This window comes from Mus pahari, chromosome 1, assembly GCF_900095145.1.
Source record: "Mus pahari chromosome 1, PAHARI_EIJ_v1.1, whole genome shotgun sequence".
Classification (NCBI taxonomy): Eukaryota; Metazoa; Chordata; class Mammalia; order Rodentia; family Muridae; genus Mus; species Mus pahari.
The window spans coordinates 111541985-111557468 of record NC_034590.1 but is presented as its reverse complement, the minus strand read 5'-3'; the positions used below and the strand labels follow the sequence as shown (position 1 = coordinate 111557468).

At 46.7% G+C, this 15484-nt stretch overlaps 1 protein-coding gene and 1 pseudogene across 1 annotated transcript; both read left to right on the top strand.

Annotated features, from left to right (window-relative positions):
* The first annotated feature begins 7101 nt into the window (after nucleotides 1-7101).
* On the top strand, nucleotides 7102-9721 carry LOC110328290 (keratin-associated protein 5-4-like). Its single transcript, XM_021207775.1, has 2 exons — nucleotides 7102-7134; nucleotides 9017-9721. Exons 1-2 carry the CDS (start codon nucleotides 7102-7104, stop codon nucleotides 9719-9721), a joined length of 738 nt encoding a protein of 245 aa, XP_021063434.1.
* Nucleotides 9722-11072: 1351 nt separating this feature from the next.
* On the top strand, nucleotides 11073-13205 carry LOC110328218 (annotated as a pseudogene).
* Nucleotides 13206-15484: the final 2279 nt, after the last annotated feature.

Genomic DNA, 15484 nt, shown 5'->3' with positions numbered 1-15484 from the left:
AGTCATACTACCTCTAGTGCCCACACCAGAGCCCACCCACTTGCTGCAATAAGGTGAGCATTCAGACTTACTTCGACTTGTAAGTCAAGGAATAACAATCTCTGCTTTATCTGAAGTTAAAAGTCACAAACTAATAAACACATCCAATGGACCAATGCAAGCATGCCTCATTCATTCATCCATCGCTGTCCCTCGACATCACTCCATGGTTTCCTCATTTTCCTGCAGGTCTGTGTGGGATTCCACCAGCCTGATGGTAGTGCTGGAGCAGCTAAGGTTTCCTGCCTCACATCTCTTTCTTCCTGTCTCCTCCCTCTCTTGTGATTCCTCTCTATTCACGCCTTTCTAGCTTCATCAGAGGGACACTGGACTGCCAGGGCAATAGAGGCCCCGAAGCTGTGATGGCTCTAGGCTGTGTCAGACCCACTCCTCTCATGACTCCTTCTCAAGGCTTTCATTTTCTCACTTGTTTTGTGAGTGACCTGCAGATTTCAGAGCTTACACATGTCCACCCTCACCAAGTCCTTACCATGGGTCATTTTTTCGAGCTTCCAGCAGGTGGCAGCCATACTTCTTTTCTGACATGGAGCTGCCTGTAAGGGAGAACTGGATTGTCAAGGGCTTAGGGGAGAGCTATGCACCCAGTATGTCCTCTAAAACCCTCACAGGCCCCAGGGCTATGAGACACTGAAGACCTTCCTTCTGTGGAGCCTGTGTCCTAAACAATGGAAAGTACAAAAAATAAAGACCTGGTTCTGCCCACTATAGACAGTGTTCCTCTGGGCAAGTCATCCTTGATTGTATAAAAAATGCAAGTAGGGGGCTGGAGAGATGGCTCAGCGGTTAAGAACACTGACTGCCCTTCTGAAGGTCCTGAGTTCAAATCCCAGCAACCACATGGTGGCTCACAACCATCTGTAACAAGATCTGATGCCCTCTTCTAGAGTGTCTGACATATGTAAGTGTACTTACATATAATAAATAAATAAATAAATAAATAAATAAATAAATAAATTATATATGTATATATATTTTTAAAAATGCAAGTAGAACAAGCCTTGCAGAGGAAGCCTGTAAGAACCAAGCTTTCATGGCCTCTGCTTCAGTCCTTCCTCCAAGTCTCTGGCCTGGCTCCCCTTCCTACTAAACTGTGAGATGTGAGGTGAAATAGATTATTGTCTCCCAAAGCTGCTTTTGACCATCATGTTAATTATAGCAATAGAAAGGAAACTAGGATACACTGTGTGTGTAAGTTCCCCGAAGTGCTGGAGTAGCTGGGCTGGATGGCATAATTGGTCCATCTGGGTTGACCCAGAAACCTCTTATTACAGAAATTGTGGCCTTGGTTTATTGGTTGCATGGTAAATGACAAGGGAGTTATTAGCCTCTTACTTCTGGGGTCAAATTGGTAAAACACAATGCCTGCTATGTTCTGACTGCTATAGCTGTAGTTGGTGAAGGGCCGGGAAACAGAAACTCAAAGGGTTACCTCACTTGCCAAAGGAAAGAGATAGAAAATGAATCGATAATTGGGGAAACTGCAGAGGAGAATTAAATTTAAGAAAAAAATGAAACCAATTCATTTTTATTACCATGACCAAAGCAATTTGGGGGTGACAGGATTTATCTGACTTACACTTCCATATCATTGCTTTTCACTGAAGGAATTCATGACAGGAACTCAAACAGGGCATGGACCTGAAGGCAAGAGCTGATGCAGAGGCCACGGAGGAGCGTTGCTTACTGGCTTGCTCCCTGTGGCTTGATCACCCTGCTTTCTTATGGGGCCTAAGACCAACAGCCAAGGGATAGCACTACCCACACTTAATTAATCACTAATTTTAAAAATGTCTTACAGACTTGTGTACAGCCTGATCTTACAGAGGTACTTTAGTAACTGAGGTTCTCTCCTCTCAGACAACTTTAGCTTGTGTCAAGTTGACATAAAACCATCCAGCACAATATATGAACACATGTGGAGTCCAGAGAACAGCCTCAGGTCTCAAGATCAAAACCTTTGTTCATCTCCTTTGAGGAAGGGTTTCTCACTAGGCTGAGGCTTGCTTCCTAGACCAGGCTGGCTGGCCAGGGATCCTGCTGTCTCTGTCTTCTCTGAGCTGAGCCTCTCCCTGGCATTTCACATGGGTTCTGGTGATGAAACTAGAGTCTTTGTACTTGCAAAGTGCATGACAGGTGCTTTACCAAAGGAGCTGCCCCGGCCAGTCCTGAACAAACCCATTTTAAAAGTCCACCTCCATGCTGCACAAGGCTCCACCTCACCCCCTGCAGATAACAGATGCTTCCGTCTAGATGGTAGAGTGGGAACTCCTGAGGAACCAGTAGCCCAGAAATGAGCACTGGCCACCCTTGACTAGCCGTTCTTATAGGTATCTGACTTGCTGATGGGGAAGGAGCCCTTCCATGGAGCATGGAGGAGAAAGCACCTGTAGCCCAGAAAACCCTGAGACCTACAGACCAAGATCAGACCCACCATCACAGCCACTGGATGAGGAAGGCCTACTGCTGCTATGCTATGCTGAAACTAGGATGGGCCCAGATTCTGCATGAAAAGTTAAGGGGTGGAGGAAAAGGAAAGCGTGGTTAGCCACCTGGGAAGAGTCTTAAAGAGGAATTGTCTACATTGGCTTAGCATGTGGGCATGTCTGTATGGGATTGTCTTAAGTTCATCGATGTGGGAAGATCCAGATTATTGGGGGCAGCACCATTCCCTAAGCAGTGGGTCCTGCACTGTATAAGAGTTGAGAAATGGAGCTGAGCAGAAGCAGGCAAGCAAGTTAGCATGCATACATTCCTTCTCCAAGCTCTTGGCTGTACATGTGATGTGACTAGGTCTTTAAAGTTTCTACCTTGACTTCCTCACAATGAGTGTCTGCAACTGTAAGCTGAAATAAACCTCTTTTTCCCACAAGTGTCCTGTTTTCTGAGTATTTTATTGCAGCAACAGAAGTAAAACTAGAACAGGAAGAAAGCAAAGAAAAACCAAAATCCTTTCATTGAAGTGTGGCCGTGACTCTGTGGATTCTGCTGTCTTAGACACATACCCTTTGCTCATATCACACACAAATAGAATGCTGATATTTCTCATAAGGGAAGCTGCACATCCCACAAAGCACAGAAGGTTCCATGACACTTAGGAGAGTGACCCAAAGAATAGTGGCTGAACACTGCCAAAGCCAAAACCATGAACTCCAGCCCTTAGGGCAAGAGAAATGTCCTGGATGACAAGTGTGGGATCTCCAGAGTGAGCTGAGCGTGGACACAGGTAGATGTCATAGAAGTGGACACTACCATTTTTTGTGTGGGAATCATCTTTTGCATAATGATTGAATGTCTGGTGGTGAGAGGAGAAGACCTGTGCAAAAAACGAAGGGGCCATTTTCATTGATATCATGCAGTCCTCTGTGTTTTGAAGTATGTGTGCATGCACAGGTGTGTGTGTGTGTGTGTGTGTGTACGTGCATGCATGTGTATGCACATGTGCATCCATGTGTATGTATGTGTATGTGTGTGTGCATGTATAGTATGCATATGTGTGTATGTGTATGTGTCTGCCCATCTGTGAATGCACCATGTATGTGTGTGGCATGCCATGTGTGTGTGCATGTGATGTATGCATGTGTGTGCATGTGTGTATGTATATATGTGTGTGTGTGCATCCATCTGTGAATGTACCATGTGTGTGTCTGTAAGGAGAACTGCTATTGGTACACGGATGAGCTGCTAAGTGGAGGCCTATTCCAGACATGATCAATGTGCTAATATTTGCTTTTATCCTGACAGGTAACTCAAACTGGAATATCAGACTTTCATGGCTACTCAGTCTGAAGGAGCTCAGCTGTGGAGCAAGCTCTGAGGGAGAATCCCAGCATGTTTCTGCTGCAAGGTAAAATACAGACTGCCCTAAAGTGAGTGGATAGGGGCAGCTCAGGCCTCCCGATTTCTTCTTCACTACCAGTGGCCTCATCTCCTGGCCTTCTAGGCTATGCATCTGGACACATTTTTAGTGGGATATGTGTCACATGGCATATGTGACAATTACAAGCAGGCATCAAGACCTGTGAGGGTGAAATTTAGACAGAAAGCTGAGGTTACAGGGTGAGAAAGAGGGACCCATGGATGATCCTGGGTCCTGGAGCCAACCCATTGATCTGCCTTGAAACCAGCTCTTTTCTGGCCTGTTCCATCATGCTAATACTGGGTAGCTCCACCCTCCTAGTGCTCAGGCCAGCCTCCTCAGTGTCACCACCCACATCCAACCAGAAGCAACACTCATTAGCTGAACCTTTGAAATACACTTAGGATTTAATATACTAATTGCCTAACTGGTACTTTAACCTAACTATTACCTCGGCTGCTACACCCAACCTCGATGGCACTCTCTAATTGCCACTTTCCACTGTCATGCAACTTATAAACATCAACTCTCCCAGCAAGCAGAAACTCTTCTGAACCTCCCACTCCTTTCTTACAGGTTTAAAGCTTCATTTTGGAGAGCTGTGGGTTCATATTAGTCACAACAAAGCATAAAGGGTTCCCTAGTTACCTGTCTCAGCTTTCACATAGCATCGTGCTAAAAATATGATAATAGTGTCATCCTCAGGATGCTGGTATTAATACAGTAGAGACAGGGTAGATATGATCAAATACATTGTATACATGTATAAAATTCTCAAAATTAAATAAGGGTGGATACGATCAAATACGTTTTATACATGTATAAAAATATCAAAAATAAATAAAAATAAATAACATTTTTAAATGAACTAAATGAATAGCATTTTCAAAAAAGAAAGGTAAGCCTGGAGAGATGTCTCAGCTGTCAAGAGCACTGGCTGCTCTTCCAGGGGACCCCAGGTTCAATTCCCAGAACCTACATGGTAACTTATGATTATCTGTAATTCTGGTTTCAAGGGATCTGACACCCTCTTCTGGCCTCCCCAAGCACTCTATGCATGTGGTTCACATACATACTTAAAGGCGAACACCCATACACATAAAATAAAAAATAAATAAATCTTTAGAAGAAGGAAGAAGAAGAGGAATAAGAGGAGGAGAAGGAAGAGGAGGAGGGGGAAAGCCCTATCCTGACAGTGGACAGCAACAACCAGTAGGCTTGGGTCCAGGGTGAATAAAAAGGCAGAGGGAGCCTCCGTCTCTGCCACCATGCCCACCCAGCCATGAGGAGCTAGACTTTCAAACTGTGAGCCAAGATAAACTCTGCTTTCCTTAAGTTGCTTTGACTCAGGTATTTTGTCCCAGGAATGAGAAAGGCTTCTAAGTGTCCCATTCTGGATCTAATGCTGTACATTCTCTCTGGTGTGAAGACAGCCTTGCTACACTACCCAGTCCACAGCAGGTACACTAACCCAATAAAGTCCCTTTTAGTAGATACTCACTCTATCTGTCTTTTCCTCTAAAACAAACTCTAATACTACAGAGAAGGGAGAGATAACCTCTCCCAAACTCTGTGACCACAACAAAAGAGAAGAGGAAAATACCCACAAGCAAACACTGGACATCAAAGGATCAGAGACAGAAATCACGTGATCGAGACAGTAGATACAGAAATCACATTATCGAGACAGTAGAGACAGAAAAGGTCAGAGACAGAAATCACGTGATCGTGACAGTAGATACAGAAAAGGCCTTTGACAAAGTTTAACACCTCTTTCGAATTGATAAAACCCATTTCTTTGTTCAGGCAGGTGAACCCAGGCCTGTAAGGAACATACTGTAACATACTGATGGTTGTATATAACAACCTGTGAATAACATTACACTAAATGGGAGAAAATGGAAAGTATTTCCTTTAAAATCAGGAAAATACAAGGGCATCTGTTCTCTTTACCTTTTAAAATATTTATTGTTTTTATTACGTTCATTATGTGAGTATGTATGATGTCTGAATGTGAGTATGTGCACATTAGTGCAGAGGCCAGAGGAGAGTGTCAGATCCCCTGGAGAGCTGCAGTTATAGGTGAGCCAGCCTACATGTGTGCTGGTAACCAACTTGGGTGCTCTGGAAAAGCAGCAAGTTCCATTAACCAAGGCGCCATCCCTTCAGCCTCATTCTCTTTGCTTTCATTTAGTATAGGACTTGAAATCAGAGTAATAAAGCAAGGAAAAAAAGAAATAAAAGTGTTATGTGCTAGCAAGGAAGAAGTCAATTTATCTTGCATATGATATAATGTTATATTTTAAAGGCCCTGAAGAACTAGGCATATGGGTGCATGCCTTTAATTCCAGCATTTGGGAGGCAGAGGCAGGTGGATTTTCATGAGTGGAGGCCAACAAAAGCTGCTGTAGTGAGTGTTGTGGACTGGGGAGTGTAGCAATGGCTGTCTTCACACTGGAGATAATCAACAAAATAAAATAAAACAAGACATGAAAATTGGGGGATAGGAAAGTAGGAATGAGCCTGGGAAGACTCACAGGGAGTAGTTGTGTAAATGTTATCTAAACAAATTGCAGGAAATTCTCAAAGAGTTGATACGGTGATTTTTTTAAAAGATGAAGCACGGGGTTGGAGAGATGGCTCAGCTGTTGAGAGCTCCAGCTGCTCTTGCAGACCACCCAGGTTGGTGCCTGGCCCCACTCGATGGCTTACAACCAACCCACTGGGTTTACATCCAGCTCTGGTTCCAGAAGATCCGAGGCCCTCTTCTGCTCACTGAGGATGCTAGGTACACATGGCATAGGCGTGCGGGCAAAACATTCATACACACCAAATAAAATAAATAAGCCTTAAAAATTAAATACAAAAAATACACTGAGAAAGTCAACATTCTTCTTTTTCTTTTTTTTTCATTACTTTATTTATTCACTTACTTTACATCCTGATCACAGCCCCCCTCCCTCTGCTCCTCCCAGTCCCATCCCCATCCTCCATTACACTCTCCCCTTCTCCTCAGAGAAGGAGAAACCCCCATAGGTACCAATCTGCCCTGGAACATCAAGTCACAGCAGAACTAAGTGCATCCTCTCCCCCTGAGGCCAGCCAAGGCAGCCCAGCTAGGGAAAAGAAATCCAAAGGCAGGCAACAGAGTCAGAGACTCCTGCTCCCATTGTTAGGAGCCCCACATGAAGACCATGCTGCACATCCGCTGCAAATGTGTAGGGGCCTAGGTCCAGCCCATGCATGCTCGTTGGTTGGTGGTGTAGTCTCTGTGAGCCCCCATGGGCCCAGGTTAGTTAGTTCTATAGGTTTTCTTTGACCTCTCTGGCTTCCTCAGTCCCTGCCCCCACTCTTCCACAGGATCTCCTGAGCTCCACCTAATGTTTGGCTCTGGGTCTCTGCATCTGTTTCCATCAACTGCTGGATGCCTCTCAGAAGGCAGTTATATTCTTACCATCAAAGAAACGAAAAATCCAAAGGATACTAGACTCTGCCTCATCCCAGTCAAAATGGTTACCGTTAAAAGCAAATAATGGGCAAGATGAAGAGAAACCTTCCAACGCTGCTGGAGGGAAAACCGAAGCTGTTATGGAAATCAGCGTGGTAGTTCTTGAAGGACTAAGAGTAGGATTATCATGAGACCCAGAATATGACTCCTGGGAAGACAGTCAAAGCACATCAACAGCAGAGACTCCTTTGCACCCTCGGAGAAAGAGTTTATTTCATCTTAGAGCTTACAGTCCAACATGAAGGGAAGTCAGGGCAGGACGTTAGAAGCAGGATCTGAAGCAGATACTGTGGAAGAAAGCTACCCACTGGCTTGCTCTCCATGGCTTGCTCAGCCTGCTTTCTTAGACAGTCCAGGACCATCTGCCCAGGGGTGGTACTGACCCCAGTAGATTGAGCCCTCCCACAACACATCAATCAAGAAAATGCCCCCAGGGCTGGTGAGATGGCTCAGTGAGTAAGAGCACTGACTGTTCTTCCAAAGGTCCTGAGTTCAAATCCCAGCAACCATATGGTGGCTCACAACCATCCATGAGATCTAACACCCTCTTCTGGTGTGTTTGAAGACAGCTACAGTGTACTTATTTATAATAATAAATAAATCTTTGGGCCGGAGTGAGCAGGGACTGAGCAAGCGGGGCCAACTAGAGCGATCAGGGCCGACCAGAGCAAGCAGAGATCCTAAATTCAATTTCCAACAACCACATGAAGGCTCACAACCATCTGTACAGCTACAGTGTACTCATATACATAAAATAAATAAAGAAGAAAAGAAAAAGAAAATGCCCCCACAGACTTACATGCCAATCTAATAGAGGCACTTTCTCAATGGAGGTTAGCTCTTCCCAGATGACTCTAGCTTGTGTCAAACTGATAGAAAAACTAAGCAGAATAGCATATAGTGGAACCCAGTCAGATGTCAGCTTCAGCTTCCCTGACTGGCTTGCACCCCTCGCGTTCCCCTCCACCAGTTGCCAGTTCAAGTGTGGGAATGGCTTTGCCTCTGTGCTAGACTTAGGCTGGAGACAGGGAAGGTTCTTGCCATTTGCAGATTGTAGTCTTAGAAAAACTGGTCCACAGGAAGGGTGCCCCCCCCCTTGATAGCCAGCCATGTTCTTGATGCCTCATTTGGCACTGAGGCATGGATATTGAGCCTTTCTGATTCCCAGTCATGTGAGCCTTCACCTCTGCCCAACAAAGAGTATAAAATATCCACAGAGAACTTATAGAGATAAAAATCACTGTGAAGTAAAAATATGATAGATGGATTTAACGACATATTAGACATCGCTGAAGGAAAAATGGGCAGACTTCGAAGACAGCAATAAATATCATCCAGAAGAAAAACAGAATTAAATATTAAATATTAAAATGTTTGAAAAGATTGACAGCCCCTTCCATTCCTGTCCTTAACTTTTTTCTTCCTCCTTCCTCCTTCCTTTCTCTATTCCTTCCTTCCTCAATTCCTATTTTCCTTCCTTTCCTCCTTCCTTGAACTAACAGTAGCTCATTGGACTGCAAAGACTAAAAATAAGTCTTGTCTACATGTAAACATAAGAAGTGATCATGTGCTGAGTATAAACACCTGGACAGGGATATAAAGGCCCAGACTCAGGAGGCTCCACATCTGCACACTTCCTCTCCACCTGCTCCTCTGACCTACTCCATCCTCAACCAAACTCCAGAACCATGACCTGCTGTGGCTGTTCAGGAGGCTGTGGCTCCAGCTGTGGGGGCTGTGGCTCCAGCTGCTGCAAGCCTGTGTGCTGCTGCAAGCCTGTGTGCTGCTGTGTGCCAGCCTGTTCCTGCTCCAGCTGTGGNGGCTGCAAGGGAGGCTGTGGCTCCTGTGGGGGCTGCAAGGGTGGCTGTTGCCAGTCCAGTTGCTGCAAGCCCTGCTGCTGTCAATCTAGTTGCTGTAAACCATGCTGCTCTTCAGGATGTGGGTCATGTTGCTGTCAGTCCAGCTGCTGCAAGCCCTGCTGCTGCCAGTCCAGCTGCTGCAAGCCTTGCTGCTCTTCAGGTTGTGGGTCTTCCTGCTGCCAGTCCAGCTGCTGCAAGCCCTGCTGCTGTCAGTCCAGCTGCTGCAAGCCCTGCTGCTGCCAGTCCAGCTGCTGCAAGCCCTGCTGCTGCCAGTCTAGCTGCTGCAAGCCCTGCTGCTGCCAGTCCAGCTGNTGCTGCAAGCCCTGCTGCTGCCAGTCCAGCTGCTGCAAGCCCTGCTGCTGCCAGTCTAGCTGCTGCAAGCCCTGCTGCTGCCAGTCCAGCTGCTGTGCCCCTGTGTGCTGCCAGTGCAAGATCTGAGGTTCCGTCTACAAACCTCCTGAAAATCTGGACCTCAAGGATTAACCAAAACTGTATTCTGACATCCTGAAAAAAGTCTGTATCTATTCTCTGAATTTTGCCAGGGTGGAGTGCCATTATCAGCACCCAGCCTGCAGCCTTGAGGTTATGGGGCATATCGTGTCTTGAGTTCTGCCCAACTCCTAAATTCCCCTTCTCTCCTACTTTCATCATTCGGCCTTTCAAGAATTCCAAGGCTCCAGTTCAGTTGCTGGGGACATTCTGAGACTGGATGGATATCCTCTGAACAGAGGCTCTCACTGGTCCCTGTCATTCCAGCCCTCAACTTCATCCCCCTCCCAGTTGCCTGAGCCCTACTCTTTTGGAATTTAATCTCCAGGGCATGGTGGCACTGGAGACCCATAAGTAAAGTCACATGGGAAGGGATTCTCCCATTGACTCAACCAGGAGCTCTCTGTTTGTTAAATGCTGTACCTGAATCATTAAATAAATCCACTGTATTCAACCCAAGAGTTTGTATATTGTGTTTTCAGTCTGTATCATTAGGAAGCCATGTGGCCTAGCTGTTACCCTCATGCCGTGCTCCCCATGGCCTCCCTTTGCTAGGGTTTCATCACAGACATCTGTAGAGCTAGTGATTTAAATGAAGAAATAAACACAAAGGTCTTACTGGACATCTGTAGCCCCATGTAGATAACTGTGTAGCTCAAGTGAGGTTCTGGGCTCCATTGCAGAATCATGAAAACAAAAACAACAAAGCAAGCAAAACAAAGAGAGAAAGAAAAACAGAAACTACAAATAATCTTAGGATTGTGAAGGCCAGATGTCTGAAACTGAGATGTCACAGGGCAGTAGCTGTGGCCTCTGTCCTCCTGTGCCCTCTGTTGTTGGCTTGCCAACTCTGTCTTCTCCGTGTGTGCTCTCATCTTCTGTGTGCCTCTGTCATGGTCCCATTTCTTGTAGTACAGCGTGTATGTCGTGGCCTTCATAGTCTGTTATGACCCCATTATAACTTATTACATTTGCAAAGACCTTTTCGCCAAATAAAGTAATCTCCTTGGTGCTTCAGGACAGGGTCATGGTTTACCTGAGGAGCCCCTCCAGGTTCATGGAATCACACCTTCCTACCTTCCACAAGGAAGAACATCTTTGGTTCCTCTCTTCAGCTTTACCTGTCAGCAAACCCTACAATCTTTCCCAAGCATCATTCAGCAACTTCCTTTCACTCTATCTCCATCTCTCTACTGGACTCTATGTCTGTCTCTTGCCTCTGATGTTTATTGCTAACCTGGAGCCACACACACACACACACACACGCACACGCACACGCACACAGGCTCCCACAGTACTCATGATAGGTCGTATGCATTACCTTCTCTGGGCTTTGCCAGCATCAAGGGCTGGCAGGTTGAGTCTCTGGCCATCTCTTCCTGACCTGCAGCCATTACCTTTGCACAGGTCCTTATGGTGCAAATGATATCTATCTCATTCTTCACTGGGTGAAGAATGAGATAGATATGAATAGCTAAGGAAGACGGCAGCTGGAACTTGGTGTCTCTTCTCTTAATGCTTAGGGTGGCTGTAGTGGTTTGAATAGGGATGATTCCCACAGGCTCATGTGTTGGAATTATTGACCATAGGGAGTAGCATTATTAAGAGGTGTGACCTTGTTGGAGTAGGTGTTGTCTTGTTTGAGGAAGTGGGGCACTGTGGGGGTCGGCTTTGAAGTCTTCTATGCTTAAGTTGCTCTAAGTGCGCCACACGGTCTCCTTCTGCTGCCTGTGAATCATGATGTAGAACTCTCAGCTCCTCCAGCACACCATGTCTGCCTACATTCTGCCATGTTTCCTGGCATGATGTTTATGGACTAAACCTCTGAAACCATAAGCCAGCACCAATTAAGTTTAGAAAAGTCGCCTTGGTCATAGTGTCTCTTCAAAGCAATAAAACCCTAATGTTGGGAGCAACCTTGTTTGAACATTTACTGCCTTAAGTGCTTGCTGGCATAAATTCTTGGCCTCTGTGGGAAAGTACTAGCACAGCTGAGTACAAATAGACATAGATCCTGAAGTCAGTGGAGAACAAATAGCTATAAATCTTGTGGATAGGTGCCATTCTGTTCTGATCTTCCTGCTGAACTGTTTACCCAGTCAATATTCTGTTCCTGGGAACAGGTGCATTTACCCAGAGACAAAGTGACCCCCCCTCCACCCCCTTCCTGGTCCTATTAGTATATAACCTGTGTGGGAAAAATAAAAATTTGTCAGCTTTCGACTCAGCCAACTGGCGGGCCTAAATCCTGCTGAGCCAGGACTACACGGGCAAGGAGGAGCAGGCCCACCTTGGCCGCTGCCTAGACGACTGAAGGAGAAGTTCGACTATGCCAACAAGTACAAGCGGAGGGTGCCCCAGAGCCTCAGCTGCACTCACCCTCGCCAGCGCCTTTCTGCTTTCCTGCCCTGCAGTGTCTGCAAGTGAGAAAAAGACATCCCCACACCTCCCAGCCTTGATTCAAGACAGCTTCTACTCCTACAAGAGCTTTGAGATAGCCGTGGCCCTAGCACCACCAAGCCAGCAAAAGGTTGTGAATAGTCCACCCTGCACCACCGTGGTCTCCCCGGCACCAGAGCCTCTTACTACTTGTATCCAGCCACGAAAGCGGAAGCTGACTATGGACACACCAGGAGCCCCAGACATGCTGACACCTGTGGCTGCTGCAGAGGAAAACAAGGATTCTGAGGTCGAGGTTGAAGTTGAAAGTAGAGAGGAATTCACCTCCTCCTTGTCCTCCTGGTCCTCTCCATCCTTTACCTCGTCCAGCTCTGCCAAGGATCTAAGCTCCCCAGGCATGCATGCTCCACCTGTGGTTGGCCCTGATGCTGCAGCCCATGTTGATGCCCCAAGTGGGCTGGAGGCAGAGTTGGAGCACCTGCAGCAAGCCCTGGAGGGCGGCCTGGATACCAAGAAAGCCAAAGAAAAGTTCCTGCATGAGGTGGTCAAAATGTGAGTTAAGCAAGAGGAAAAGCTGACAGCAGCCCTGCAGGCTAAGCGCAGCCTGCACCAGGAGCTAGAATTCTTGCGTGTGGCCAAGAAGGAGAAACTGCGGCAAGCCACAGAGGCCAAACGCAGTTTGAGGAAAGAGATTGAGCAGCTCCGAGCTGAAAATGAGAAGAAGATGAAAGAGGCCAACGAGTCCCGGGTGCGCCTGAAGCGAGAGCTGGAGCAGGCGCAGCAGGTCCGGGTGTGTGACAAGGGCTGTAAGGCCAGGCGCCTGCGTGCTAAGTACTCAGCCCAGATTGAGGACCTGTAAGCGAAGCTGCAGCATGCAGAGGCCGACCGTTAGCAGCTTCGAGCTGACCTGCTGCGGGAACGTGAGGCCCGTGAGCATCTAGAGAAGGTGGTGAAAGAGCTTCAGGAGCAGCTGTGGCCTCGGCCACCGCCTGAGCATTCTGGAGGTGAGAGCAACACTGAGCTGGATCCCTAGCCTGGGCAGTGATTGCCACTGCCGCCACATGGACCTCTATGTGTGCGCAGAGGGCGGCGGGTACGTGGCTTTGCAGGCCCGGCCCATGCCTCTGCAGCCACACAGCACAACGTCTCTACTGTGCCTATTACCAAGCGAGTGTTTGTAACCACATACTTTTGGAATCCACTGCAAAATTTTCTACTGGCCAAGTTCAAGTGAGCAAGCCATGTCCCCCAGCTGCAGCCAGAGTTGAGACTGGCTCTGTGGCTTGTAGCTGGTCCTAGGCTTGCTAGAACATTCTAACATTTACACTTTTGTTATAAGCTATTTAAAACTAGTAAGGAGACTTGATATTCAGAAAATCAACATATTTTTTAATGACTAACTGTAAAAGGCCCCTACACGTGACGCCATCTGGACACCCACTCTGGCGGGGGTGGTACCCACCCACTGCTGTCCTGGGAAGCCATCACTCCTCATCTGTGCCCGCGGCTACAAGAGGACAGCAAGGGTTTTCTTCAGAGTCTATTTTTTCAGCAACAAGGACCCCAGTCTTTCTGCTGCTGCCAGGAAGAGCAGGGAAAGCGCCGTGTGCGAGATGAGCCCCAACACTGCCCACCTTACCGCCGCTGCCCCACCCATCACCATCACCACTAACCCTGCCCTGCAGGCTCTAGGAGGCCTGAGCCTCGGTTTGCCCAGGCTCCTGGGTGCCCCTGCCCACCTACACCTTGAGGGGCTGACCTGTGTTAGGCAGTGACCATGGTCCAGTGTGATGTTGTGTTGTTCACACACGCCACCCACCCACCCATGCGCTGCTTGACCACAGCAACCCCTTCCCATGTGGCAGACGTCACTCCTCGCATCGTGAGCTGAGGCTGTAGCATTGGAACAAAACAGCATTATATCACTTTTCCTTTAAGTTTTTTCGTTTTGTTTTGTTGTTGTTTGTTGTTCATTTAAACATGTATTTAGAACTGCACTTTGTCAGAACCTTCCAGTCCCTTCTTACTCCCTGGTTAACTGAGGTTTTTACCAATTTCTAGAGCAATTCAAACCCTAAGTGTACAAGCGCTTACACATCCCCTCTGGTGCTTGGTTGAACAAGGGAATCACGAGACAATGAAAATACAGAGACTGAACTTGGGGGTCGTTCTGTGCCTTCCAGGATCTTGTACAGCAAACCCCGAGTTGTCTTTTTACCCCCAAAATACCGTCTTCAGTAGCGACTGAATCTGCCACTGTCAAAATACGTTACTTGCATTTATTCCAAATAATCTCGTTTACTCTTAACTGTTTATGCAAATTGTATAAGGTTTCTTATCCCGAAGCTTGAAAAATGATTTCCCAGTAGACAAGAGGCCTCCAGCCATCCTCCAATTGTGTTTATTTACATGAGAAGCCCTCCGCTCTAGTCCTAGCAGGGCAGCCATGAGCTGAGGGGAGGTGGAGAAGGCTCGTGCAGGTACAAATGACCTCAAGGACTGTGGCCTGCAACTGGAGACTGCTAAGCCCTGAGGTCTGGTGCCAAGGTCGTCTGCAGGGTTTTGCCCTTGGTTTACTTAGAGGGGCTGAGCTGCTGCTGGTCCTCCCTTCTGACATGCAATGCAAAAGGGACATCATGTATATGCAGCCTTTATTTGGAGTTTTTCCTTTGGCTTTTTTCCTCTCTTTCAGTTATGAAACTTGTAAGCATGGATTTCACATCTCCATAGCTAGACCCGCCATGGGCATTATGACCGTGTCTCCTAAAGGGTTGGTTTTGTTATGCAACACGAAGAATGCTGTCTCAGCCTTGTTTTTCTAGAGTTGTGTTTTTCAGTCATTTCTTCAAGGAAAATAAATGATTTAGTTGAACCAAAGCCAAAAAAAAAAAAAAAATTTGTCAGCTTGATCATCAGACTTGCTGTCCATTCTTTGTGTTTCTTTGTCCCCCATTCTCTTCCAGGTCTCCCCTCAAGTCCCTGTTCAACTGTTCTGGGGATCAGGACACCCTAAGACAATGGCCTTTTGTGGTTGAACCTTCTTAAAAAAAGATACGTTACTCACATTATATCAGAAATGAAAACTTCTGAGAATCCAGACTTGTGCTCCACCAAAGGTCTGTATCTTCAAAAGATCTGATGTCACTATAACATCCCTGCATTGTAGTACACACACAGAGAGACATATGTCACTATAACATCCCTGCATTGTAGTACACACACACACAGACATATGTCACTATAACATCCCTGCATTGTAGTACACACACAGAGACATATGTCACTATAACATCCTTGCATTGTAGTACACAC